A 27,998-nucleotide genomic window follows, 5' to 3' on the forward strand; every position below is an offset into this window, starting at 1 on the left:
TGGGCTGAGGGAAGAGCTGCGCCTGGAGACCAGCCTGACTGACTTGACATTGAAGCAAGCGCAGAGTCGCGGGCTGACCTTGAGTAACGGTGCCCGAGGGCTGCGCTTACCTCCAGCCAGCCCTGGCTCAGGATAGGGGAAAGGCCTGCAGTGGCTGGGTGTCATCCCACTTGTGCTTCGACTGGGCCCAGTGCTGCGCTGGTAGGCGTTAGCGCTCCCTGGACGCCTCTCGGGTTCAGTTTGAGGTATAAACGCTGTTTTTGACCGTTCTCCTTGAGCAAATGTAGCGGTAGGTCCGGGACGAGGTGCTGACCCCCTTGGCCCTCGCTAGACTACGCGTCCCAAGAGCCACCGCGGCCTTCCGTCACGTGGCCGCAGTTGTTAGCGGCCGGGGAGTTGCATCCGGGTCCTTCTCCGCGCACGCTCTGCCTGCCCGCGTCCTAACGACCGCAACAAGCGACAGCAGCGCGCCCGGCCCGGCGGACGCCCGCCCCCGGCGGCTCCCGAAGCACCGCCCCTCCAGGGAGCTGATTGGGAGACCCGCATGAGAACGGGCGTCGCATTGGCTCGTAGGAGGCTGCCCGGGGGGGATGTCATGAGGGAGAGGTAGGCGCGGGGGCTGCCGGGGAGCGAGTGGCGGCGGTGCGGGCGGCTCCTGGGTCCTAGTCCCTTACCCCACAGCTCCTCTGGCTGCATGAGTCCTGCCGGGGCTGCGGAGCTCCTGTGAGGCGCGGCGGGCGGCGCTGCACGAGGGGAGAGAAGCTGTGTCTCCCCCCCGAGCGGGCCCAGCGGCGGCAGGTGAGATGAGCCCCCTCCCTCTCTCCTCCCATCGCGGACCGGCTCTGCAGCCCCCGGGCCCCCGGGAGTGCTGCTGCCTCGGGGTCCCTGCGACCCGAGGTGAGGGGCAGTGCGCTAACCCCTCCCGCGTCCCCGCCGGTGGTAAGCGCGTCCATGGAGGGAAGGTGGGTGGATTCCTTTGGGGGTGGGCTGGGGCACGGCTGGCCCTTGCAGTGGGGCGCGCGTACTACCCGGGGTGTGAGGCCGCCCCGAGGCTCGGCGGCGGCGGCTGCGGGGGGTGGGAGGGAGGGTGGGCAGCTGCTCTCGCTCCTTTGTTTGCGGGTGCTCGGCTCTGCTGGCCTGAGTCCGGCCTGCCTCCCGGTGCAGCGCTGGACTGGGCCGGGGGCAGCATGGAGCGGCCAAGGGGGAAAAGGTGCTCTGTTCTGTTGCCCTCCCCGAGCCCGGACGAGTCCCCGTATTTATGTTTTCCTGGAGTTTTTTCCCCAGGTCTGATCCTGTTGAGGGCTCAGCTCTTGTTGTTTTTGGGCGTTAATGTAGGTCGTTTGTGAAAACAGTAAAAATAAGAAAGGTAGGAGGTAGGACCTGGAATGCTGACTGAAACCAGAGTCCTAAACCTACAATATACTAATACCGCTTGTGGTAATCTGTTGTACAAGCTACACAGTAATTTACTGCTTCTTAATAGCTGTTCCATTGTTCATCAAGAATAAATTGAAATTCTCTTCAACAGCCACATGCAGATGTTGTTAGCGCTATGCTTGTTTGCTTTATAGGTGAAAAATCCTAGAAATGAACAGCGATGCACCACACCCGTCCTCAAAGCTGACTTGGCTGGAAGTGGAATGTAGTTTTCTGACAGATCTCCTTACAAGAAAATCGTAAATCCTTTGTAATGGCCAACAAGAAAAAGCCTTCTTTTTTCAACGAAGATAATATGGGACCGTTTCACTACAAGCTTCCTTTTTATGAAACTATGGAGCTCTTCATTGAAACACTTACAGGAACATGCTTTGAACTGCGAGTTTCCCCCTTTGAAACGGTTATTTCTGTGAAAGCTAAAATTCAAAGACTGGAAGGTACTGTTCTCTCATTTCAGTATAAACTTTATCACTTTAGAGAAAGTCTTGTTTTAAAAATTATAATTGCTATTCAGATTGGATTAATGACTTGTTCAGTATTATGTATATAAAGTAGGCACTTGGTTTACGGCTTGGGATTAATTGGAATTGAGGGGTTTTTCTGCTTTTTCCTTTTCCTGTCAGTTCACAGCTTGGACTTCGCTGGAATTGATATTTTTGCCCTCCTTTTGTTTTTGTGTTTTGTTTTGGTTTGGTTTATTTAATAAGGTAAATCTTTAGAAGTCTGTGTTAAATCATTAACTGTGATATTATATGGGATATAGCATTTTTGGTGTAGAAAATATTCTCTGGTATAACTTGTTAACTAGCAAGGGTGTAAACTTGAGCGTTGCAGTATGTCTATATTGCAGCTGTCAAGCACACTTTAAACGTAGGTGCTCTGGTTGTTGCTTCTTAGGTTAGCTAGTTTATGGTTTATGATACTGCAGTCACAAGAGCAGCTGTAGTGCAGGCAGATGCAAAGGTGGCTTGAAGTTAGAATTTTGTTTAGGTAAATGGTCTTTTTCTGGTAAAAGTCTGGCTGAACAATGATTTGGCTGAACGTGATGAACTTGGCACATCTTGCAAAGTGAAAACCTCCTTTAAGTTATGAGTCCAGTCCTGGTGCTAATGGAGGAGAAAAGATGTAGCTTAGTCCTCTCTCACCTCTTTCCCTCTACAGTGAGGATGATCCTGCATGAAAGAATGCTATTTAAAACACGAGTTTAAATACTTCAGCTACTTTGAATCACTGTATCCTTTTTCTCACTTTGGAGGAGTTAAAGAACTCTCTAGCTACACGAGCTGAGGGTACCAGAGTTGCTGATTTTTAAGAAAAGGGATCCTCTCTTTCCCCAGTATACCCGAACACTTTTTTCATTCTTCTGTCTGTGTGGAACCCACCCTCTGGGAGATGTAATGCGATGCTTTAGACTTGAATCTAAGGTACTGTTCTCCTCTTATGGAAATCTGTGCTAATGGATGGAAAAAAAACGTAGCTGACAAGTATTAAAACACGAAAGCATTCAACAATAGGGATGACTTTTTGCTAGTAAGGTCACATAGTAAAAGCTCCACCATGCAGATAACTAGAGTTTACATCATTGTAGCTCCATTAGCGCAGCTATGTAGATACGCTTTTGTTTCCTGTGGACAGGGCCATAATTAATCACAAGTCTGAGAACTTGTTGAGATGCTCCTGGAGGCTAGAGGTGAAACAAGAAAAGGAAAGGTATTTTCTTCGTGACTGAATATAGGCGTAGGAGAGATGCAAGCAGATACATGATGGAATGCTAAGAGTGAATTAAAAGGGAGCTTAGGCAGTAGAATATAGGAGAAGGAAGGCTATCTGGACAGTATAGGTGAAGTAGGTGTTAAAGGATGCATGAAAAGACAGTAGGAGATGTGAGGAAGAGGAATTTTAATTTACTCTGAAATAGGAGATTGCCAATAGACATCCTGAATTATACCTATAGCTTATTGTAGGCTGGGTGTGCCTAGCTTACAAAAAGTATCCTAGTTTCTTATAAGAAGAACAGCTAAGTAATGAAATTGTAATATTACTTATTGAGAATTTTGTTCTCATGTTGTAGCTGATAGGATAAGGTAGTATCTTAGGTGCCTGTTATATGGACTTTAGTAAGTAAATTTCATTAAAATATGGAAGATAAGACTTCACTGGTGTTTACCATTGAACTGTTATTAGAAGTCAGTTGAAATTCCTTGGTACTCCAGAACACAGTTTAAAATACCTGCAGTGTCCTGATTAATATGATTTATTTGAGGCAGAGTGAAGACAGATCGATCAACTGTGCGTGGAGGGGACAGATACACAGTGACAAATTAATTTTCTGTTGCATTTGGGGTTGATACTGCATGTAAAAAATAATGAACCACTTCTAATTGATGGAGTTCCTGTTACAGTGCACAAGTGCAAGCAATGAATCACCCAGCTAAAGCAAAAATCCTAAAGTAATTTTACTGTTGTGATTTAGTATGGGAAGTAAGAAGCTTACATTTGTTTCTTTTTCTGCTGCTGTTTTTAACTTTTTTTTTATTGTATAGTGTTAACTTTCATGGCGTGTGAACAAAGAGGTGCATTTAAGCTGCACTTCTGGCTGAAGAATGCTTCCTGCACTGCTGGGAGACTGTATAGGGTACCTAGTATATGTATTGTCTCTGTGGATTCATTTGAGTGTAAGGATAATGGTATATAAGCATATAAAAGGACAAGTTTGGGGAAAATTAAGACTTGGTATCTCCAAGAACGAAATCTAGAGTTGTCTCAGAAGTTAATAATTTTTTTCAAATGTCACCAATACATCTAGTTGTAAAAGTCTAATAATAAAACTAAATCAAGAAAACTGATCTTTGTCAACAACTTGAAAATCAATAGTTGTAGACTGCACTATAGTAAGAAAGGATAATATGGATGGCATGTTAGGAATTTTGTATATTTGTCATTCTTGGTGCCTGTTTAATGATCTGATATGGGAAGGGCTTGTTTAGACAGCTGTAGTAGACATTGGTGCCTTTCTAAGGAAGAGCTCCATATCTCCAGCTTTCTGTTTCCAGTTGGTTTTAAGTTGGTAAAGAATATGGGTAAAAATTTATTAATGGGTTCTAAGGCATCTGAAATTTCAGTGCAACTCTAAACTCTACTTGTAAATTGAAGTTAAAGCAAATCTGACATGTGTTTCTATCTGGTCCAGGCATTTATCCTCAAATATGTTCCAGGCAAAGTAACCACTTGGTATTTAGATTTGTTACAATGTTGACTTTGGAGCCACTTAGAGTGAATTGTTCCTTGTCTTAGATTCACTGAGTGAGCTTTTTAAAAGGTACACTGAGAAGAAATAGCTTCCTTTGTCTCTACTGGTGGCATAAAAGCTAGAATACATACAGCCAGCAGTACAGCATAGTGTGGGCAGCAGTGTTACCTGCTTCATTGGTTTCATTTGATTATTTGTATTTGAAAGCAGGATCATGTGTTGGATGGACGTGAATGAGCAGGACATGGATAAGGTGATACCTGAGTTTCAAGGTGACATGAAAGACTGAGCTTTAACACATGAATGGTACTTAAAAATAGCAGGACTTCAATGAAAGAGGAAATAGCTTTTTGCCTTTTTTTGCTGGAAGGTATCTTCTTGCTACCTTTATTGCGCAAGTCTTTGTAGCTGCTGAGCAAAGTTTAGTATTCCTTATTTGGAATATTATATTGAATTTTATAGAAAGAACATTCAGATAGTGTATTCCTGGAGTGGCTAATTCTTTCATCTGTTACAGAACCATAGATAATACCTGTAAATGTGTGTGTTCAGTAAGATAGGATCGAATCTCAAGGGGGGTAGCAGGGGTTGGGATTTGGTGATAGTGGTATTATTTTGTGGGAATTAATTTGCATTCTGCAGCTGGAGGGTTAAGGCCTTCATTTACATAGCTAGTTTTAAAATAAGAAGAAACAACTTGGTCATGATTTGTTCAGTGACTGCTTGCAACTGAGTTTTGTGATCTGCATATATGGAAACATCTACCTTTTTAGATGAAAACTTAGATGTTCTCTTGTTCTTGTATTATTGTAAAGGGGAAAAACAACTAGCTTTTAAAGTACATCTTAATTTGGAATGCTTGTGTTCAGCAGGGAACAACAGATGTAACAGCGTTTTTGTTTTATGTGTGTGTACTCTTAATTCATCATGACAGTTGATGCTTTGGTCTTTTTCCTGTCATTATTTTGCTGCTTATGTACAGCAGCTTCACCTGAAGCAAAGGAAGTGGATGAATATCAAACAGATTTCTTCTGGATGTTGTAATTTCTTTCTAAATTCTGTGAATTCAGAGTATGTATTATATTTATTACTACTAATGCTAGAGAAAATAGTTATGTTTCTGTCAGGATTGGAGTAAATGGATTGCATAAGGGTAACAAGTTTTCAAAAAACTTGCTTTTCTTCTGTCTACTACTTTTCCTCTGTGTCTCCTGTTTGCTTAGTTATTTGCCTGTTTACTGTGCTGATAAAGACTAGAAGAAGTTCATGAAGCTTCTTTAAGCTTATGCCTTGTCTGAGCTGGGAAAACATTCCTGCAAATGCAAGCTTGTGCCCAGATCAGATGGTTAGAGCAGCTTTTGGAAGGTCACATTTGCCAGGAAGTTGGGCCTGTATTCAGTTAATGGTGACTTGCTGTTAGTCTCCTCTGTCAATGCCTAGAATAAAGAATAGGTCAGCACTGATCACCATGTACACTAATGTAGCTTACTGCTGTGCAAATGAAAGATGGGAGGCTTAAGAGTTGTGAAAACAGTCTTGCTGCTGTAAGTTGTGAACCTTTGCACTTCTTCCCCCCACTCTCTTGTGGGGGGAAAATAAGACTTGTCACACCAGCCTCTCTGCAAGCAAGAACAAATAAGGAATTTTCCAGCAATTTGAACATTGGATCAAAGGTAAGTAAAATGTTTGAACTTTGGCTTCTAAATGTCTGTGGCGTTTTTAAACACAGTAACCTTCTATACACAACATAAAATCAAGTTTATTCTGAAATCTACAGGTTTGGTCATTTGTTTCTGGGTCCGACCTGACTACATCAGTTTCTCTGGTGAGCTGGCTTAGCATGCCAGAAATAAGAGTAAAGGAGTGAAACTTAAGAATGTATCTGATAGGCTGATTCAGAGATAGGACAGAGTACTTACTTCTTTCCTCCCCCCATTTTAGTAGGTCAGATTGTCAGTGCATCTGCAGCCACTTCAGGAGACAGACTTGCATGAAGAGGAGTTTAAGGTAGCTCAAAGAATGACCATCAAAGGTATTAGCAAAGAATAGTTTTATAGTGAGTTAATAAAAGTACAACTTAACAAAATTTAATGGGAAGGTTCACTGTTACTTATTACATGGATGAAACATACAAAGGAAAATCTAGCTAAAGATGAATGGTACAGAGACTGAAGACAAGACGCAAAAGGGTAAGGGAGACTCCTGTTGAGTCACAAGCTTCAGAATAGACCCCCTTGCTCCCAAAGGAGCCTAGGTGTGGATGAGTCTAGTTTTAGTGTCAGACTTGGTCAGTACCTAAAGGGTTACAAGGGTTACAATTGTACCAATTCACCACAGAGGGAATTTTTACACAGCTTTCACCTACCAGTGGTTTGCATTTTTAAGGTGGATCTTATAAAGTAAGTCAATAGTATTTACTACACTTGTTATAGCAATCTATTAAAAAATCTATAAAGCATATATAGTCTATATAAAACCTACACACACACACATACATGAAGACATATAAAGGCATAGCTTCTAAAAATTCCCCTTGAGTTGACTAAAACATTCCTAATGTCTCAGCATTTCTCAGGGGGTGGGGAGACTTCAGCTCAGGTCCTGTCTTTTGGTGATGGTCCTCCAGTTATCACAAACTTTAGAGTCTGGAAACTCTGAGGGGCATCGAACACAGAGGGAGATGCTGGTTGCAGCCTGCTGTGGTCCAGGAGTGCTCAAAGGGTCTCACTAGAGACCACTGTTTATAGGATTACAAGATGATTTTCTTTAGTCATTAGTAAATTTCCATCCTGACCAAAATCTGAGTTGGTAATTACTAGAAATTTCTCAAACCACCAGTAACATTGGTATTGTTCTATTCAGGCCACATCACAGGAAGGAGTGTTCCAAGGCTGTCAGGGGTTGACTGACTTTATCTCCACATTCCTTTCCTACTTTTGCCAGGGAACAGAAGTCCCTAATGTGATCAGTGCTTCCCCCCCTTAGCCATGCAAGAGTTCCTGGTATGGTCAAGGGACACTTCACTGTCCATCTCATTACACAAAGGCCAAGGCCTGATGGAAATTCCTGAGATACTGGAGCAGCCCAGGGGATGGGGGCAGACAGGTAAAGGGCAGGCAAATGCATCACCAGAAGCCTGCAGATTCTTCTGTAGTCACCTGTCTAGGCCAAGTGCATTTGAGCACTGAGATGTAGGTTATTACTCTACTTACCTCTCTTCTCGGAACTGATCTAGAGCAGGCTGGTGATACAGTCATGTGTTGCTTAGGGAGAGCGGATAGGGTCTTGCAGTTATTATTTTTGCCAGTTTTACATGCTGATCCCATGCATAAATCTTTTCTCCAGAAAGCCTTACTATGATCCAGAAAAGGGACAGCTGATCATATTTTCCTGCACCTGAACCTATAAAGCACATGGCATTTCCTCTGTGTGTATAGAATTCTTAGAAAGCAGCATAAAAGGGAATTAGTAATAAAGACTTCACTGTTTTTCATTAAAGCAGAGTAGTCTTTTCATCTGTTCATTTAATCGAAAATACATTGTCATTGTTAAACGAACAAAACCATGTTTCACTGTAGTACAGCCAGTTGCAAGCCAGTCTTTTTAACAAGTGCTCTCTTGATTTATCAAAGTAATTGAAAATTGCTCCTTGGAGGCTGCTGAAACCATAACAAATGCAGACAGTAATGACTGTTTGTAATCACAAGACTGCAAAACAACACAGAAAACAACTTCACTGTAGGCTTGCTGGCTGTTGCCAGCTCGTTCTTGTTTTGCTTACGCTGCAGGCTTGAATCATAACCGAAAACCAGTTACTAAATAGCTGGCACTGTAGTAGCACTTATGTTAGTCCACTATATGAACATATTCCTCTCATAAATGTCTTGTGGACTTCAGAGGATACAAGTTTCATGTTAAATGCTGTCCAACTGAAGTAAAGTTGCATTGGTTGTTCATAAAAGAGAAGATGATGTGAGCTGTGATGAGAAAATTGTCATCTTCTCTAAAACTTAAATAACAATGACAGTTCCTCCAAAATGCACTCCTTCTTCTGCAGAAGGATGTCCACATAACATGTCTCCTACTTGCCTGTTGAATCTGTTTGGACTTTCCCCTTTTCTTCCTTGTTAATGATGGGTGTTGGTAGCTTTGTGCCTTTCCTCCAGTTAGGAAGAGGCTACTTAACTGACCTTTTGCCACAGCTTGCTAAGTGCTCTTGCAAGCTTTGGGGAGCTGAGGTATGTTTGAAAACCACCTGGAAGAGTCTGATCTTTGTGTTCTCTTGCCAGATGTATTTTGGGAAGTCCTACTGTATAGCATTGCTACTTGTATATCCTTTTGAATGCCTGAACATGCAGTAAATAAAAGTACAAGATAAGGTTATTTTAATGTAACCTTTTGGAAAATATATTTATAGCTTTTGCTTCTTAGGCTGTGAGTAGTGCTTAGACCCTTTTGAAAAAGTAGTTCTGGCTTGTCTAGGCTTTGATTTTAATTACAGTTTGTCAGGAATGCACAGTGAGATCTTAATTACTTGGACTTCACTGGACAAATTGAATAACAGTACTTCTTTTTGATGCTGAAGGGAAGAATTTTTTTTTCTGCGTGTGATCTGAGATGTCTCATCTTTTCCTATTGTATTCGCACCCAAATTTGGAAAGTGGTAGCATTCTAGTAAAAATGTGTGAACACCTTGGGTTGTAATGGCTTATGTGTATTTGTGTGTTACATATGTATCTAAATTAGTTGACTATGAAGAAACAAAGTTAATTGTTGTGTAGAATATGGATTTTTAATAAGGAAATACTCATAATACTTACTTCCCATTAACAAAAAATAGCCAGATCTGTCCCAGAACTTGAGTTGAAAAATAATAATACTGTATATGAGTAATAAAATGTTCTGATGGCCTGAAAGAACACCCACAGCAAAATAAAAGTGTTTGTAGTACAAAGTTTGACTACCTGCTGTGGTACTATAGTGTACATGTGAACCTGTTTCCAAACCAAGCGATGATAAAAAAAACATTTAGAGTTGTCACCACTGTAGTACAGCTGCCTTAATGCAACCTTGTCTTGACTGTAATACAGAATATCAGTCTGTGATTAAATTATTCAGCAGTTCTATAATTAGAAGTTTTATCCTGTCAGTAGACATAAAGCTCTGAGGTACAGACAACAGAAAAAAAAAACTCACCCAAAGACTGTAAAAGAAGTAGTATTCAATAAGCCTGAAGCGGTTGCATACTTTTACAGACCCCTTGTTGAGCCAAAAGATTGAACTCAGTGTGAACACAAGCCTGCTGATGATCTTAACTTTGACTTTCAAAGAACAACAGCTATTGTTCTTAATAGCTGTTTGGAAGGTTGGATATCATGACTAAAGGCTGCTCATGCACCTGTTCTTGTCCTGCTTCCTCTTGTCTTTCCCCTGTAAGTCACTTTCTCACCTCTCTTTCATTACCTCATGTTCTTAATTCTTCAAAAAGCAGAACTCCCATTAAGCTTGAATTTTAATAATCTTTTGTTTGTTTTGTTTAGGTATTCCTGTCTCTCAGCAGCACTTAATTTGGAATAATACAGAACTGAGGGATGACTATTGTTTGAATGATTATAAGTAAGTATAGAATACATGACAATTAATGTTTCTAAATAATTATTGGCATAAGTAATCATGATGCTACAAAATTTTATTCGTTATTTTCAGCATTTCGGAAGGCTGCACTCTGAAATTAGTTCTGGCTATGCGAGGTGGACCTATTAACACTAGAAGAGGTGAGTGCTAGCCAAGTTCAAAATAGTTTCATGCAACATCATGTAACCAGAAACAGCTTTTCTTAGCTAAGCATTCTAGATGAGCAGACTTCAGTTCCAAATCATTTGGAAAGTACTTAACAAAATAGAGTCTTTTTTGGTGGAGTTTTTTTTTTCATCTTCTTTAACATACCAAGTGCACCATCCTTTTCATTTTGTTTGCCCTTAGTTTAACAAGTATGTTTATATGTATAGAATCATTAAGTTTTAAAATCAGCAATTCTTTACCTGCAGAAAAAATATACTGTAATGTAATTATACATATACTTTTTAAAATCTTGATTATTAAGAATCAGGCATTGGTTTAGTCCAGTGATAAACCTGTGTATCATCTATACAGAAATGAAAATGGAGAAATCCCCTTGATAATTTTCACATGGGAAAAAAAACCTCAGCGTATCTTCTAAATTGGGAATTCCCATTGTAAACTGAGCTGAGCTCTCAAAGGTGATCAAAACAATAATAATAATAATAATCTGGTTTTACTCTGGGATGGTTTTTTTTTTCCCTTCTCTTGATAGTTTCTGTGGAAGACCCTATCAGGGAAATGGCTGAATACATGGATCCCACTAGAGATGAGATCTGGGAGAAAGGGGCATCCAACAAACAAGTTACCTTCTTAGTATATCGAGAAGGAGATCAGTTGAATTTCTTCCGTGTGGTAGACCGGGGAGATGGCACTTTAACACCATTATCTGAGTCTTTGGGGTAAAGTTGGTTTTAATCTCTATATTATTTTTCAAAAGCGGGATGCTGTATAATTTTTAGCTCTGTTTGTTGACTTTATCAAAAAAGTATCTGAAATACTGCAAGAAATGTGTCTTAAAATGCTGTAACTGGAAAGCCTAGCAACACAGTAGTACCTTGTGGTCAGCAGCCATGCTGACAGTGATCTATCACCGTGTGTGTCAATAGAGTGAGATAAAGCTGACCTTGTGCTTATGGTAATTCTCAGCATTCCAGCCCTTTCTTAAAGGGAACAATTCACAGGAGAGTCAATTCAGCAATAAATGCCTTTTTCTTCCATCTTAAGGCATTTGTTTAGTTTATAAACATTCTTCTGTTCACAGTGGAAACTTTCTCATATGGATGTGACTTCACCAAATGATTAGTTAGGAAGACAGTAGCTTGGCAGTGAAAAATCCTGAGAGGGTTTGTCTGAAGTTTTGGAGAAACTGGGGGTGCGTTGGTGGGTTTTTTGTTTTGCTGGTGTTTACTTCGTTAATGTTCTGAAATAATATTATTATATAAAAAATAATAAGAGGAGGAAATACACAAATATTTTAGATTTGTGATCATCTTTCAAGTCTTGCACTCATTTTCAGTAAATAGCCACTTCCTATGTTGTGTGTATATTTGAAATAGGTAAAAGCCACCATCATCAACAAGAACTGAGGACCTTGCTGCTGCACTGGGCTAAATAAACTTCTGAAAAGAGGAGCAGACAGGTGTAATTCCTGTACTCACTGATACTCTGCCTACTGCCAAATTGTTCCCTTTTACCTTTAACTGCAAATGAACATCCAAAGAGCTAGAACTGTGGATGCTATACTGTGACTTGAGGCAAGGAATTCTCAGAAGGAGTTTGAACTTTGATTTTTTTTTTTAATTATTTTATTTTTTTTTCCTTGTATAATGGACACTCTGGTATCTGCCTACATGTTCAAATTCTTGTGTGTGAGAGGTGGTTTTGTTTTTCCTCTTTCCCCAGCCTCCATTTAAAACTACCATGGACAATTGTTTGAAACTCTTAGTAGTTTTGAACTAGATAATCCTAGTGTATAAATTAAATAGTAATTTACTATTTACTTGAGATTGGATAAAGGTAGCAAACCAGAGGAATAAACCACATTCTTTAGCTCTTATAAGGCATCTTGGTAAGCTTTTCACAGCACAAGAGCATGTATAAAAGTCAGATACGTTATGCTTAAGAAATGTGTTGTCACTGGTTAAATTATCCAGTTAGGTTAGAAGCCAACTGAGTTGAAAACATTCAGCTTCAGTTGTTCAGTGCTTTCTGTGGGTGTTCATTTATTAGCTTTTCTACTAAGGTAGACACTGATTGGGTGGGGGAGAAATTCTGTTGTTTGTTTTTTTTTTTTTTAATTTTTTATGGCTGGGCAGACTATGTGAGAAGTGGAAACAGTAACAGAGGAGAGAATGGAAGCACATCAGACCTTTTCGTCTTCTCTTTATAGAGGAAGGCTGTGAATCACTCTGAATAGTAGCACTTTACACACTGACAGTAAAATATGTTTATATGTGTGCATATACTGGTGACTGAGAGTTTTGAGACACTTATTTATCAGCTTTTCTCATATAGCTTATGTGTGGAGCAGAACTTAATGGCTGCAATTTAGAAATGAGACACTGGTTTGGGTTTTGTTTTATAGTTCTCCAGATCATTTCATTTTGTCTGTGGTTAAGGGTTCAAAATTGACAAGGTGTAAATACAATGATTATTGTCTCTGGATTAAAAGAAAACTGTTGAAGTTGTGGTAGGGGACTGGCAAGCAGTGATGTCGAAAGGTTTCAGCAAGCTACTGATCATTTTTGAGGCATATATTTACAAGCAAGATCTCAGAAATGTTGACACCTATCGATAAAGTAGATTTGAAGTATACTCATTGGAAAATGAGCTAAAAGTATGATCAAGAGCAAAGCTTCATGTCCATCTTTATAGTTTTAGAATCAAAGCAAAAAAATCCTTCCGTTACTCTTCAGGGCTTTTTTTTTTTTATTGTATGTGTTTTTTGGGGGGTTGCTATTTAGCCAGCAAATGCAAGAAAAAGGATAACAATTCTTTTTGCATTAAAACAAAACAAACAAACAAAAAACCACTCCCAAAAAACAACCAATAAAGCAAAAAACCAGCCAAACGTGTGCAATGCATCACTTTTCTCTCTATCCTTACCTTGAACAAAAAGAGGTTCCAAGAATTGTTTTCAAGTTGGTGACTTAAGTCTTTGCAAAAATTAAAATTCTGACATGATTTTTTAGTGTTGAGTCTTTTACCAAGCTTGCTGTCCCCATATGGAGCTATTCAGTTTTTGATAAGAAATGACTGGACTAATCCACTAACTCCTGCTTTGAATTTGCTGCCATCTTGCTCTTAAGTATCTGTCTCCTGAAGTTGTGCTGCCTTTAGAATTTTGCTACGTGAATCAGGTAAGATGACAGCTCTAATTAGTGGAGAAAAAAAAAAGTTGGGTAGGTTTGGGTTTTTTTTTTGGTGGTGTTTTGTCTTTTTGGGGTGTTTTGTTTTTTTTTTTTGTTTGCTTGTTTTGGTTTGTTTCTTACTCCTCCTCCCCCCCCCCCCCCCCCCCCCCCCAAGTATGAGATTTTGGAAACCTAAACTGAACTTTTTTTTTTTTTTTATTTTTTTTATTTTGAAAAGCAGAAGTAGAATATCACATCCACATGGGTGACCCCTCCATTTCCACTTATGGTGAGAACACCCCTCAGGATGGATAGAAAATTTGGACTTTGCTTCCATGCCAGTGTCTGGTTAATTGGAAAACTGATCAGCTTATTGTCTGAGTCACACAGTTAACAGCTTTGGCCATACCTTCAGGAGACATTTGTGGAACTGGATATCCCTTCTGTGGGGAAAAATATATAGTGAGTGTGAACCAACTGTATATGGTATAACAACTTCCTGGAAGCGTGGCTATGTTCTGATTTCAGCATCATCACTTTGTGTGAGCATCTTACAAGGAATGCTTATATGCCAAACTAAATAGATTTGAAATGTCTTTGCAAACAGCTTTACATAATGCTTTGTCAACAGATCAACTGCAGATATGACTCTAGTTGTGAGAATACTACTTCACTGAAAACATAATTATGTGATGAGAGGATGAACACAAACTTTATTTTATTTTCAGCGGTGGTTCAATTTATAACTTATATGCGGATGATGAAGATGAGACAGAGGCATCACCTTCTGGCCAACAGATTATTGAGAATTCAATTACTATGAATAAAATGAAACTGCTGAAGGCAAAGATGGAGAACATGAATCTGAGTAAAAAGGTGAAGTTGTGATTTAAATTTTCTTACTGTAAAATGGCTTGCACTTTCCTGGTGCTGGTTTTCTAAAAAGCAGATCAGATATTTTGCTGTCTTGGGAAGTGAAGGATCAAGGGTAGATGATTCTTTACCTGTTGTTTAAGTAAATGCTGTTGTAGAAATGTTGTGCTGTGCAGCATTGGTCTTACTTGGATCTACCTGTCCTCATTCAAACAATTCACAACAATTCACTACAATTCACTACTGGTCCTGATTTATATGTGTTGGGTGGGTTTTCCTGTGGTTATATGGGATTTTTGGGATGGTGTTTTTTTGTGTCTGTGTGTTTTTGTGTTGTTTTTTTTTGTTTGTTTTTTTGGTTGGTTGATGTTTTGGTTTGGGTGTTTTGTTTTTTTTTTTTCCTTATTTGCTTTTTTTTCTTCCAGTACTTTAATGTTGTTTTGCAGTAGTTCTGTGGTAAAAATCAGTGTTTCTCTTAAATGAAGCTTCATTAAAAATGCTGTAACAGAAAAGCCTATAAAGTTAAACAGGAGAATGAGATTACCTAGAAGATAAAGCATTACATTGGTGTTCATGTCTCTCTAGGTTAACTAGATCTAAAATGAAGAGGTTTTCTTTCATTGTTCGTTTTGTTTGAGACCCTAAGCTCTGCTGGGTAACTTTGGTGGCGTTATGGCTTCCCTTTCTATTCTGTTGTTGTGTGGTCGCCTATATCTGATTTTTTTTTTAATCAGAAGAAGACTTTTCTGATTGTAATATTTTGATTTTTGTTACTCAGATGTTGGGGTGTGGTTTTGATGACTAGCAACAGATAACAGAGTACAAAGAATGATTTAGTCTTTTCTGGCCTTACACTGTCTGAATTCCTGGCAATGTGATCTTTAAATGCAACCATAATTCAAATACTAATTGTTGTATATGGTTTTTGTTTTATTTATTTAATAGCCTAAGAAAACTGTCAAGGTGAAATCTCGTCCTCCAGTGGCTCCTCGACCATCTAGTGGCTCAGTGGCTGCTGCTCGTCACCGTTTTTTAAGAGTGCTCCCCCATATTGGACAGTCCTGCCTACCTCCTCCTGGGAATTCATATCACTCAGAGTCTTCCCAAAATGCACTTTCAGCATTGGCTACTTTGGCCACTGCTGGTAGAACGATGCCATCCGCAGCTAATGACTTTCTTAAGGAAGATGACACCTGGCAGAGCGACTCATGGTCACAGCCACTTAGTAGCATCAGGTTACCACCAAAAATATCTCGTGTTGAACTAGAAAATGCAAAGCTACCTACTAATAGTATTTTGACCCCTGTTTCATCTCCGTGTGAAAATTCGGAAAAAGCATCTGAAAACGTGACCTCAGCAAGTGAAGAGGATGCTGTTTTGTTTCCGAATCTCACAAATATAGAACTATATGAAACAGAAGAAAAACTTCTACCTGAAACAGATACTTTTGCTTTGTTAACAGAAGAAAGCACCACTGAACAGTGTAGTGAGATATATGACATAGGAAAGGTGAACCAAGAACTTGAACTGCCTGATGGAGATGAAGAATCTAAGGTTGTAGAGCAGCATAGAAAACCTATTAGCAAAGTGCTGAGCACTACAGCAGTGGGGTCTGGTCTTCTCCATACTCATGAATTAAGTCCTCAAAAAAATCTGCTTTTGTCACCTCTTCGGTATTCAGCACAAATGGCACGTCACAGTTCTCTGAAACCGCAAGCACAACCCAAATGCTTTGAGGCTGGTAACTTGAGATCTACAGCCTCCCCAAACATGCTTCGATCATTGGAAGTCCGCAGTTTAGCAGACTCCTCTTTTTCTAGGACTGCTAGATTTTGTAGCATGAAAGTAGAGTCACTTGGCAAAAGACCTGACGTAGTTTCTAAAGCAGAGGCTAGGGACATCACAGATGTGGCTGACAAGGCATCCAGAGAAGCTGTGAATTCTGTAACTAACTTAGGATTTCTGGCTTCACTGGCTCGAAGCACAAACAGGGAAAGTATACAGAGTTCCTGTGGGACAGGCAGGTTTTGGACTTCTGGTATTGCATTACCTGCAAACCTGCAGCATTGTCAGGAAGAAAGCTTTAGGAAAGCTACTTCTCCAAATGAAGCTGCTGAATATATTCTAGTGAGTACTTAAGCTTCCAAAGAATTTGAAGCTTTTCTGTCTTTACTGGTGTTACGAAAACTCTACTTTTAGTGCATGTGTCTGTATCTTTTCAGGGAAGGAAGATGGGAAAGGGGAGGTGTACTTAAATCTCTGATAGATCTTAAACTGTTTTCTGAATTCCTGCTGGTATTCTAACTGCCTGTTTATCTGAACAGGTCCTAGAAGTAATTTTTCATAAATACTGAAGTGGTTGTTCAGTTCACAACTAAAATCATTAGTTACCATAATGATAGAATTATGAGTGTCTGTGTTTGAAGTGTCATCTGACATCTCCTGCTGCTTGCTAATTGTCATTTATGCCAAAGTTTGCACTGTGACTGGCACTGTACATGCCTACCTTCAGATCTCTAATGTACTTTCTTGTTTTAGTGTGTTGTGAAGTATGGGAAGACTATTAAATAGACATTTTAAGTAAGGCTTTATACTGCAGAATTCTAATTTTGTGTGCAGAAGTAATTTTGGACTCTTTGTAGGTATGTCGATTGATGAAACATTGATTTCAGATAAGCTGATACCAGACTACCTAACTTCTCATTTCATTTCCATCTGCTAGTAATTCCCTTGTGGAAATTTTTTTCTTTTTAGTCTGCGCATGGGCTTGGAATGAATGGAAGTATTGCAGCTGTAGGGAGAAGAGTAGGTAAGTAGTGTGACTTACATAATAATTGAAGATGACTCTTTAATCTTTTCTGATATGTCGCATATATAGAGGACAAGAGTAGTTTATCTTCGTATGGTATATGTCTTTCCAAGTTTTCGCTGTATTGTCATGGTATAACTTCTAGTATTCTAAGCGACTCTTTAACACACAGATGTCATCCAGATCTTAGGTAGACATAACTGTAACTCTTACCTAGCTTTTTTTAATACTTGGTGAATCCTGCATGTCATCTGTAGACATAAATACGATTTCTGCTCTGAAGTTTCCAAAAGGTCAGTGCTGTGAATACTTCCGAGTGTGCTAAAGTCAGAGGCAAATTTATCACTGGTGTTGTCTTAAGGGTTACAGCCTGAGCCAAGAAGGATTTGGCAAAAGGAATGTGGGGAGGAAGCAATAAGAGCATGGATGCTGAAGATTACTGTGCAGATTTTTCTGTATTTTTTTTTTTTGTGGTGGGCATCATTCTTTCTACCCTAGTCTTGGTAACTGTGGATTGCTTAATGCCTGATGTGTGCTGAAAATGGATATGTTGTGCCTAAATATGAATTTCAAGATCAGATACAGAGAATGAGCTAGAAGATAGATCTTCAGATAGGAGCTGCAACAGGCAAAACGATGTACTTGTAATGACGTGGGAGCAAAAGTTGCTAAAATAGTGAATTGTGCCTTCATTTCACAACTAGGGTTGCAGCTTTGAATTGGCAGTCAATTAATTAACAGGTCTGTCCTTACCTACTGCATGGTAACAGAGATGGTGCTCTTGTGAGACCTCAGTTGGAGTACTGTATACAGTTCTGGTGTCTTCAACATAAAAAGGACATGGAACTGTTGGAACAAGTACAGAGGAGGGCCATGAGGATGATTAGGGGACTGGAGCACCTCCCATATGAAGATAGGCTGAGAAAGTTGGGGCTGTTCAGCCTGGGGAAGAGAAGGCTGCATGGAGACCTCATAGCAGCCTTCCAGTATCTGAAGGGGGGCTATAGGGATGCTGGGAATGAACTCTTCATTAGGGACTGTAGTGACAGGTCAAGGGGTAATGGGTTAAAACTTGAACAGGGGAAGTTTAGATTAGATATAAGGAGGAAGTTCTTTACTGTCAGGGTGGTGAGGCACTGGAATGGGTTGCCCAGGGAAGCTGTGAATGCTGCATCCCTGGCAGTGTTCAAGGCCAGGTTGGACAGAGCCTTGGGCAACATGGTTTAGTGTGAGGTGTCCCTGCCCATGGCAGGGGGGTTGGAACTTGATGATCTAAAGGTCCTTTCCAACCCTAACTATTCTATGATTCTAATAACCACATCTGCATGATGGTGAAGCCTGCTATCACCTGTGTCATCTTGGATAGGACTCTGAAGATACTTTTCTGATGTATCTTACATCAGAAAAAAGTGTATTTTCCAAAAGGTTCCAGACGTGAAAAAGCCAAAGTTGGTGTCATAATATCATACAGGCTCTTTAGAGAGAAGTGGCCAGTAATGATAAGTTGTATAACTGGCCAAAGGACAGATACAGTTTACATGTAATTGCTGTAGGCATCATAAATGTGAGGGTGGGTACGTTCCTTTTTCTGTTCAAGTATGGTTCATGGCAGGGGGCTGTCTTCAAGCTCTGTCTTTCTCACAAACTGGGCTAACTGATGCTTCTGAAATAGTATGCTTTTAAGATGGTGAAATTGATAGTATGGGCAAACATTGCCTGGAAGTTCCTGTGCTAGATATCTGTGAGATAGTACCAGTTGATAGTGATGACTGCAATGTGTAGTGACTGCCTGGCAGTACTATTGAATGTAGCCTGCTGTGTCTCAGCTGAGAATTGACTGTTGAGGTTGAAGGTATGCTGGACAAAAAAAAATATGTTTGAACTCATAAAGGCCAGTTTTTGTGAGCATCCTGACAATATAGTGGTAGAATCACTGAAAGAATGTTTGAGAGGATGCATTGCTCACCTTCGCTGTCCTAGCATACAGTAAATAGGCAAAAGCAATTTGTGGACAGAGTTTACTTCTACCAAGGGGAGGAAAATGCCTTTTCTTTACATGCTCTTCAGTTGCTAAAGCAACAGATAAGAATTACAGGTCAAAAAGTCAAATTAAATTGTGAAGTACAGAAATTTTACAAACATCTGCAAAATGCTTTATGCAATCATATAATTAAATAGAGGCCTGTTGTCTAATAATTTACTTTTCTTGCAATTATGGAGTATCAGCAAGATTTTCAAAAGTTGCAATATTTATTTGACAAACCTGAGCTATTAGCTACTGAATATGCTAGATGCTAGGTACTTCAATGCCCAATTGTATGGTGCTTTCCAAATCACATCATGTGTTTTCATTTTACATTTGGGAAGACCATTAGAAGATGTATTTCTTGATTTCTTCTGGAACTTAATGTGAACTTTTAACAGGTGTTAAGAGTAGTGTATTCGATTCCTGCATTGTGTTAACCTCATCCAGAGATGTTCAAAGGCTTGAGATGTCTTTTCTCTTTTAGCTTCTGTGTTTTTTCCTCTCTGTTTAGGCTTTGGGGTTCCCACCTGAGGTTCCTAAGTAATGCAAAATTAATCTGGATTTCAAAAGATTTGACTAGTTTGTGATCAGGAATAAGTAAAAATAAAATGTCTTTGCTGTGTTTCTACCTCTGAAAGCAGGTGAAGCAACCCATCTTCCACCTGTGAATGGCTCAATTCAAGTGAAAAAGAAAATTACAAAGCATTGCTTTCTTTGTGGCAAGAAAACTGGATTGGCAACCACCTATGAGTGCAGGTAGGCTGAGAGTATAATCAGCTCTTGTTTAAAATTGATAGCTGGATTAACCAAAAGGTTTCCTGCACTGCATGGTTTTCCTTAAGCATAGCAATTCAAAAGTTAACCTTTCAGAAAGCTGCAGTTCTTGGTTCAGCAAAACTTTAGGAACTAAAATTCAGGGATGTTGTACGTATTCTGCTGCTGAGGTATATGTTCCTCCAGGAAAATCAAGGAATGGAAATTATTAGGGTGCAAGGTATCGGGAAATAAAGAACATGATTACAAAAAAAAGAACAATGACATTTGTACTGGTGTGGAGAGAACTTGCTACAGATTTCTGTTCTGCAGTTTCTCAACCATATCATTATAATATTATAATTTGTTATTGTTAACAGCAATTTGAGGAATATGGACTTTGTTGCAATTTTGCAGAAAAACTCCCTCAGATTTGGCCCTATTACAACACATCTGCACAGTTTGTGAATTTATATGAATTCATATTAGACAGCTTTTTAATTTTGCATGTGTTGTGTTTCTTGTGAGACTTCAGTCACCTTTGAGCATCTAGAGCATCTCAAAAGCAGAACGCCAGAGTGCTGGTCTCCCAAATCATGATTTGCAGACAATACAATGAGACCTGGCGCTTGGGGGTGATGACTGGAAACTTAAACAACAAAAAAACAACAAACCCTGAACACTTTCTCTTTGATCTTGGTTCTTAAAGTATTATTTCCCACAAGATACTCTTTTTTCAGTATCAATTCCAATAATCTAGTCAAAGTTGAGAACTGCTGCACTGTGGGGGTGGCATTTGAAGCTGATCTTGGTTCATGCCAATCAAAAGCAAAATGAGCAAGACTTCTGCCAGTGGGGAATTGTGTTGGAGAGATTCAGGGTGAGGAACTGCCTCCTTACTGACTCTTCAGTCTTTGATTTTGAAACAGGTTTGGACACTGCACATTTTCCTACTGAGCACATAGCTGCAAGCTCTTCCAGAAGTAACTAAGCAGCTTGCTTTAAGGTTAAAAATGAAGACTAGAAAAGGGGGTAAATTGCACATTTCCAAGAATAGCATTTGTTCTAGCTTCAAAAGAAGCAACCATATGACCTTTTATTAGAATGGAACATGAACCAAATACAGTTGTATGAGAGAACTGGTGATTACAGGATCAAGAACCAAATAAAAGGAAATTTAATACCAGGCAGACAAAGCCTCAGTAACAGTTTTAGAGTTTATTATGAACCCAGATAGATAAAGATTATAGTTTAATACCGAGACAGAAAGTTGCATAAGTAATGAAGACAGGCTGAGAGAGCTGGGGTTGTTGAGCCTGGAGAAGAGAAGGCTCTGGGGATACCTTATAGCAATCTTCCAGTACCTAGAGGAGGCCTACAAGAAAGCTAGTGAGGGGCTTTTCACAAGGGCATATAGTGATAGAACAAGGGGAATAGCTTTAAACTAAAAGAGGGAAGATTTAGACAAAATATTCCAAAGAAATTCTTTACTTGTGGGGTGGTTAAGGTGCTGGAATAGGTTGCCCAGTGAAGTTGTGGATGTGCCATCCCTGGAATTGTTCAAGACCAGGTTGGACAAGGCTTTGAGCCACCTTGTCTAGTGGCAGGTGTCCCTGCATCTGGCAGTGGGGTTGGAACTAGATGATGTTGAGGGTCCCTTCTGTCCCAAATCTTGTATGTTTCTAATGCCTAATACATTTCAAGAGAACTCTGTGAATGATGTAATTGCTTTCCTGTCAAGAAACAACTTTATCAAATAATCAGGCAAGTCTCCACTTGAAGCACTTGTCAAGATCAGTTACAACATCCAGAGTATGCTCTTCTCTTGTTAGAAGTCTTAGCTGCTGAGCTGTCAAGTTTGAAGAAAAAATCATAATCTTAATTCATTCACATTGCAACTGATACTGGGAAGATGCACCTTTATCCAATCATATAGGAAGTTGTGTTCCCCATAGTTATTCTGTCTGATGTTTTTACAGCTGACTAAATGTGTATTTCTTAATCTCAAATAAGTAATTTGAGTTTATGCCAGCAGAAGTTGTGTTGAACTAAACAACTTGTTTTGGTGATCTGAATGATGTGGTGTTTTTTAACTGAAATGCATTGTGGATTTCACCTGATGCCATTATTTTAGTTCTATGGTTTTGTCCTCTGAATTCTACCAACCAATGTTGTGTGAGGTCTTTAGAAAAGAAATAAAATAAATCAAAGCCCATCATTCTGAATTTGTAAGATTGTTCAATCCTTGATAGCTAATTCAAGGAGTACTGATCTTGCTTAACTTCCCATTTGAAGAGACTGTTGGGTCAAATTTGCAAAGGTGACAAAAATGTCATTTTGATTACCCCACCGGCTAATGTTATCAGTCAGGGATGACTAGAATCCAAGCAGCTTTGTCAAACAAACAAGACATGATTAAGCCAAAGGGCTTCTAGCATATCAGGGAGTTAAAAGCTTGTGAAAGCTTCTGACTTCTAATATTCTTGATCCTTCAGATGTGGAAACATCTTCTGTGCAACACACCGCTATGCAGAGACTCACACCTGCACCTACGACTATAAGAGTGCAGGGCGAAGGTATTTGCAGGAGACCAATCCCGTCGTTAGTGCACCAAAGCTTCCCAAAATATAACATGGTTGTGCTGCATGTGGCCATTCTGCCATTGAAGAATTGTATTACATTGAGAGAAGCACTTGCTTAAACTGCATAATTTTGCCATGCTCCATATTTAAAGATTTGCCAAGTAACAAAAGCACATGAGGATGCATCCTATCAAAGAATAATGTGAACACTACTGCAGTTAAAACTTTTCTTCTTTATTGTGAATGAAAAGTTAAAGATTAGTTTTTAAAAACTTACACTGTGTTACTGCACGTCTTGTGTTGTGTTTTATATTTGGAAAAGCTATTTCACTAGACAAGTCTTTAAAAGATGCACTTTACTAACTTTATTTACTGTATAACCAGACTTGAGGGGGTGTTGTAATGAGGGTGTCATGTAGTGTCTTCTATATTCTTGTGGTTTTTGTCCATTGCGTGGTATTTTCTAAGTTATTTCACTAGAAAGATCCTCCCTCCCTCCCCTTTCTTGAAATGGCCTATTTTGAGATTTTTAAGGGGGTAGTGTTTTCCGCCCCTCTGTTTCATTCAGATTGGTATTCATACACTGTATCCATTCTGAAAATTACATATCATGTTAAGCACATTTCTTGAAATAATACTGTTTATATGACAAGTTTGTTTTTAAATAGAAAATTCCCCCTTTGTTGCCATTAAATATAAGGAACAATTTATTTTAACTTCTTTTGTAATCCTAGATTTTTTTAAAGACTTCACAACTTGGTTTGTTAAGATGTTGAATGCTGTTACTGGAAGAAATTCTAATAAATATTAAATTTTATTCTGGTTTTTGCTCTTACAAATACGCAAAATATCTTAAAGCATGCTCCTAAATTAAAAGTTGGGCTTTGTTATGGGGGCAGGGTGGATTTTATTGTTTTCTTTTTTAGAAGCACTGGCTCATACCTGTTCTTACTGAAGGCAATGGAAAAATTCCCACTGACTTCATTAGGAATAACATGACCAACAGTGTGTGCTTTAGACCTGAAGTCTTACAGATGTACTGGCAAAGGCAAAAATGGATGTTCAACAAATGGCATGTATTAACCTACAGCCTTTCTCCTGTAGAGGCAAATTCAATAATTTTGTGAGTTACACTAATGAGTATACAGCTACTGCAGAAAGTGATGTTGGAGGAATATACCTACTGAAAGCCTTTCCTCTTTCATTCCCTTAATGTGTCTGAAATATTTTTGTAATCTTAAGTTACTTGAGATGTTCTAGTATAAACAGATTAATAAAAAACCCACAACAAACCACCAAAACAAAAGAAATCCCTCCTTATCCTATCTAGACAGTTGAATGTCATGGTCCTTTTTATGCCAGATTCCTCAGCTACTTAATTGGTTGTGGTATTAAAATGATCTGTGCTACATTCCAGTTGAACAGTAGCAACTGAAGAGCATGGCAATCAAAAGTTGAGCCAAAAAAAATCAAGAGGATTGCTAGAAGGGAGAGAGCTAACTTGAAGAATTCTCATCCTTGGAGGAAGTACATTTCATGCATTCCACGTGCAGCTTAAACCTTCTGGAGTTTTCAGAGCATGATGACCTTGGGGAAAAAAATTCAAAATCATTCATTTGGGCAGTAATAAGGAAAAAAGATATACACACTGTGTGTGTGAAGTCTAGTTTTATTCTTGCTGAGCAGAGTTGCACCTAGTATGAAAACATGTTGTTATGAGCTAGGTAGTGTGAAAGTGCCTGTAGTTTTTATTTCATCTCTAGCAAGGGACAATATTTGATGCTGAAGGAGTAAGGAACAGGGCAAGCGTACTGGTGTTTTCCCAACAATTCCTTATTTGTGGCTCAGCAGCTCTCTAAAAACAGAGGTATTGGTATTTTTGTAGTTGCAGTACCTAGTTGGTAAGAATTACAATTAAAATAGTATTGGCTGTCTTCACTTAATTTGACTTTGCATAATTGTCAGGTGTTGTGGTTTAAGCCCAGCCAGCACCTCAGCCACACAGCTGCTTGCTCACTCCTCCCCCACCACTTCCTCCCCCTGCTCCCGGAGGGATGTGGAGGAGAATCAGAAGGGTGAAACTCTCCGCAGGTTGAGATAAGAGCAGTCCAGTAACTAAGATATAACAAACCACTACTGCTGCCACCAATAGTAATAATGATAAGGGAAATAACAAGGGAAGAGAATACAACTGCTCACCACCCACTGACCGATACCCAGCCAGACCCAAGCAGTGATCTGTCCCTTCCAAGTAGCTGCCCCCATTTTATATAGTGGGCATGACGTGCTGTGGTATGGAATACCTCTTTGGTTAGTTTGGGTCAGGTGTCCTGTCTCTGCTTCCTCCTGGCTTCCCCTCCTCCCTGGCAGAGCATGAGGCTCAGAAAGTCCTTGGTCAGAGTAAACATTACTGAGCAACAACTAAGAACATTGGTGTGATCAGCATTGTTCCCAGGCTGAAAGTCAAAAACACAGCACTGCACCGGCTACTACGAAGGAGAAAAATGACTGCTACTGCTGAACCCAGGACATCAGGAAATTATTTTGCAGTGAATTAGAATAGCCATACTCTGCTTTTAAGAAGACTGTGTAACAGTTGTGTGGCAAGAAGTCTGTGAGTCAAATCTCAGCTGTGACCCTCTGTTTTTGCATACATGTACTGAAGTGCACAGACTTTTCAGAACATAGTAATAATCTTAATTTGTACATGTGTAGCTTCTCATAATTTTTATTATACCTCATTTGATGACACCTAATACAGACATTTGGTGTGCAGAACTCTTCTGGTTTTGTTCTCATTTCCAGTACTGGGGCACTCTTAATTTCAGCCAGCAGTACAGTCCTAAGTGCACTTAAATTTGTAATTTATTGTTTTAGTTGGTAATCTATATATAAATATAAACACATAGGGATATATATATAGATTTAGACCATATGTGTTAGACTGTGCTATGGATTAATTACTGTTTACTGTGTAAACTTAACATAAATGGTTTGGTTTTCTGAATATTAGTGCACTGTGGTGCTATGGATCTGCTATAGACAAATGTTTAGCTTTTGTGTATTTGTTCATGTAATTAGGTTATATCATAAAGCATTTGCATAATGGAATTTTAACAATGACTTTGGTGTATGTTTCTCTACCATCCTGTCAAATATTTTTTGCATGCTGCTCTTGTGCTTGAGGACCTGTGTGGCAGAACCAGGCTGGACTCTTACTGAATGACTTCCAGGACTCTTGTGTCAAACTGACAAGCACCACAGAGGTCTCAGAAATGTTTTTGGATCTTGAATGAAGTATTTCCTTTCTCTGAAATCTGTAGAAGGTCATGGTGATAAAAGTCTGTCTGCTTACAATTCCTGTCTATTCAGTTTGCAGTTCCCTGCGCTGGTGCCTTCTGCTAACAACTTTCAGTTGTAGACAAGGCTATATTTGTTAATGCTTTGCATTAGAAAAATGAATCTAGCTTTTTTACATGCGAGTTAGACACTTCGGTTTCTTTTCAAATACATCCAGCTTTCATAATGGGTCATCGTTTTCTAGGTGCAAGTTGTGGGTTTGGAGTTGCTTGTGTCCATAAGGAGTTGCTTCCACCTGTGGCTTTTGTACTGGGTCATGTTTTTCAAATTTTTAAATAGATCGGGTTCATCTTCAAGAGAATTGACACTTTCTCTGAGCCACAGTTGCTCATGTGAGGACGTTCACGCAACTGAGAGAGCTGTGTGAAGCTATGGGACAGTTGTGTGAGCCTGTGCTGCTTCTGATTAACTGTAGTTCTTACCCTGATTTTGGTTTGGGATAGTTTTGCAATGTTTGTAATCGCTGGAGTGTTGGGTGGAAAACAGTTAAAAAAGGTGATTACCTTCCTGTAGTTATTGTGCTGAAAGATTATTGTCCAAAAAAAGGCAGATGTGCTCAACAGACAGAAGAAATTAGGCTGTTTCTTGTGAAGCAGGTGTGTTTAAAGCCATTTGGATCTTGTGGATGGTAACGCTTGTTTTTAATATGTGGAGCTGTAATTATTAATTTTCTCAGCAGACTTTTGTCAAAACATTCTCCTGTTCTCTTTAGTTAGTTTCAATTCCTAGTTTATATTTTACGTTAAGGTGATTTATGTGTGTACCATTGAATGTTACAAGCATGACTATGCACAGGTAAAGGGACGTTCCTTTTCATAATATTAGTTTTTATCCTCCTTTTCCCTACCCACACTGAGCATGTATACAAACCAAAAGTTTTGCAAGCAAAACCTTTTGACTAATCAGAAATGCTTTTTTACCCCTTTTCCCAGAAGAGAGCAATTGTTTGAAAAGGAGGGTTCTGTCTCAGCCGTGACATGTGCCCAAAGGCCACGAGATGTAAATGGAGAGCCCAGTCTGAGAGAAGATTTGGGATAAACCAGACAAATGTGCAAAATTGAGTAAAAAAAACTATGTATTTCTAATGATTCTTAGGCTATTAAAAGTCTGGCTTAGATCTATTTTATATTCCTAGCCTGTCTTATTTCCTAATTAGTGAAAAGTGGATTCCTTTACTTATCAGGTAGCCTTTTCAAGCAGAGTATTTCAGGAAGCTGGTCTTTGTCCTCCCCCATTGCTTTGTTCACAGTAGGTTGGATGCTTGACTTATTTTTCCTCTTAGGGGAAATCCACTACTCCACTTATTGGAATTTACAACCACAGATTAAGGAACAGGTCCTCTACTTTAGCTCTTCAGACCTCCTGAGATCCTACAGGATTTTTCATGATAGATCCTTCCATCTGATAAGTTTCACTAAGATGGTTGTGTGATGAAAGAACAGGTTGTACTTCAGAGCCTTTCCGATCTTCCAAGAAGAATGTGTCAGATTTTCTGTGTATTTCTCTCTCAAAAGATGAAACCATGTCATCCAGCCACATGTGGATTGACTCCCTGAGCCAAGTTCTTCCCTGCAGCTAATTCCATGAATTAAAAAAAAAAAAACAACAAACATAGCTTCTCTTGGGACTACTGCTACATCTTACTAGAAAAACTCAAAGGCAATTTTTCAAAGCCATCAAAAGGAATGCACTGTTTAATAAAACTGCAGAATACAGCATGCATCTTGCTTTACCAATGTGTCTGTAGCTTAGGTTCTGTCTATTCCAGCCATTCCTCTCTACCACTCACACACACGAATAAGCCAGTATGTTTGGGTTTCTTGTTAATGAAACGATGTAATTTTTTTCTTGATGTTGTTTTATGGCCACTGCATGCATATTTCTTGCAAAATATTTTAGCTTGGGTCATTGTTTTGCCTTTACTGTAACAGTTCTT

The 27,998-nt window shown here is 39.4% G+C and overlaps 1 protein-coding gene across 11 annotated transcripts; it reads left to right on the plus strand.

Moving 5' to 3' along the window:
* The first annotated feature begins 77 nt into the window (after positions 1–77).
* ZFAND4 (zinc finger AN1-type containing 4) lies at positions 78–27,678 on the plus strand. Of its 11 annotated transcripts, none has more exons than XM_061459288.1 (10): positions 78–606; positions 1,572–1,874; positions 10,228–10,303; positions 10,394–10,461; positions 11,022–11,208; positions 14,388–14,535; positions 15,478–16,659; positions 17,287–17,341; positions 20,006–20,123; positions 26,995–27,678. In XM_061459288.1, the coding sequence occupies exons 2-10, from the start codon at positions 1,691–1,693 to the stop codon at positions 27,098–27,100; spliced, it is 2,124 nt and encodes a 707-aa protein (XP_061315272.1). In that variant the 5' UTR covers positions 78–606; positions 1,572–1,690; the 3' UTR covers positions 27,101–27,678. The 11 variants fall into 11 exon arrangements, 8 of the variants coding, with proteins under 8 accessions (XP_061315272.1, XP_061315274.1, XP_061315271.1 ...); XM_061459290.1 differs by lacking the exon at positions 26,995–27,678 and adding an exon at positions 22,616–23,519 and having other exon boundaries at positions 83–606; positions 15,478–16,476; positions 20,009–20,123; XM_061459287.1 differs by lacking the exon at positions 26,995–27,678 and adding an exon at positions 22,616–23,519 and having other exon boundaries at positions 85–606; positions 20,009–20,123.
* The last annotated feature ends 320 nt before the right edge of the window (positions 27,679–27,998 follow it).

Source organism: Pezoporus flaviventris, unplaced genomic scaffold, assembly GCF_033815535.1.
Source record: "Pezoporus flaviventris isolate CSIRO_AGI_PZ_B2104156 unplaced genomic scaffold, CSIRO_AGI_Pfla_v1 ptg000029l, whole genome shotgun sequence".
In the NCBI taxonomy this organism is placed as follows: Eukaryota; Metazoa; Chordata; class Aves; order Psittaciformes; family Psittacidae; genus Pezoporus; species Pezoporus flaviventris.

Coding starts and splice junctions, on each gene's coding strand:
- ZFAND4 (XM_061459283.1), top strand. CDS start 1,691: ATGGCCAACAAGAAAAAGCCTTCTTTTTTCAACGAAGATAATATGGGA. Junction 10,304..10,393: donor TATTGTTTGAATGATTATAA/GTAAGTATAGAA, acceptor CGTTATTTTCAG/CATTTCGGAAGGCTGCACTC. Junction 14,536..15,477: donor ACATGAATCTGAGTAAAAAG/GTGAAGTTGTGA, acceptor TTTATTTAATAG/CCTAAGAAAACTGTCAAGGT.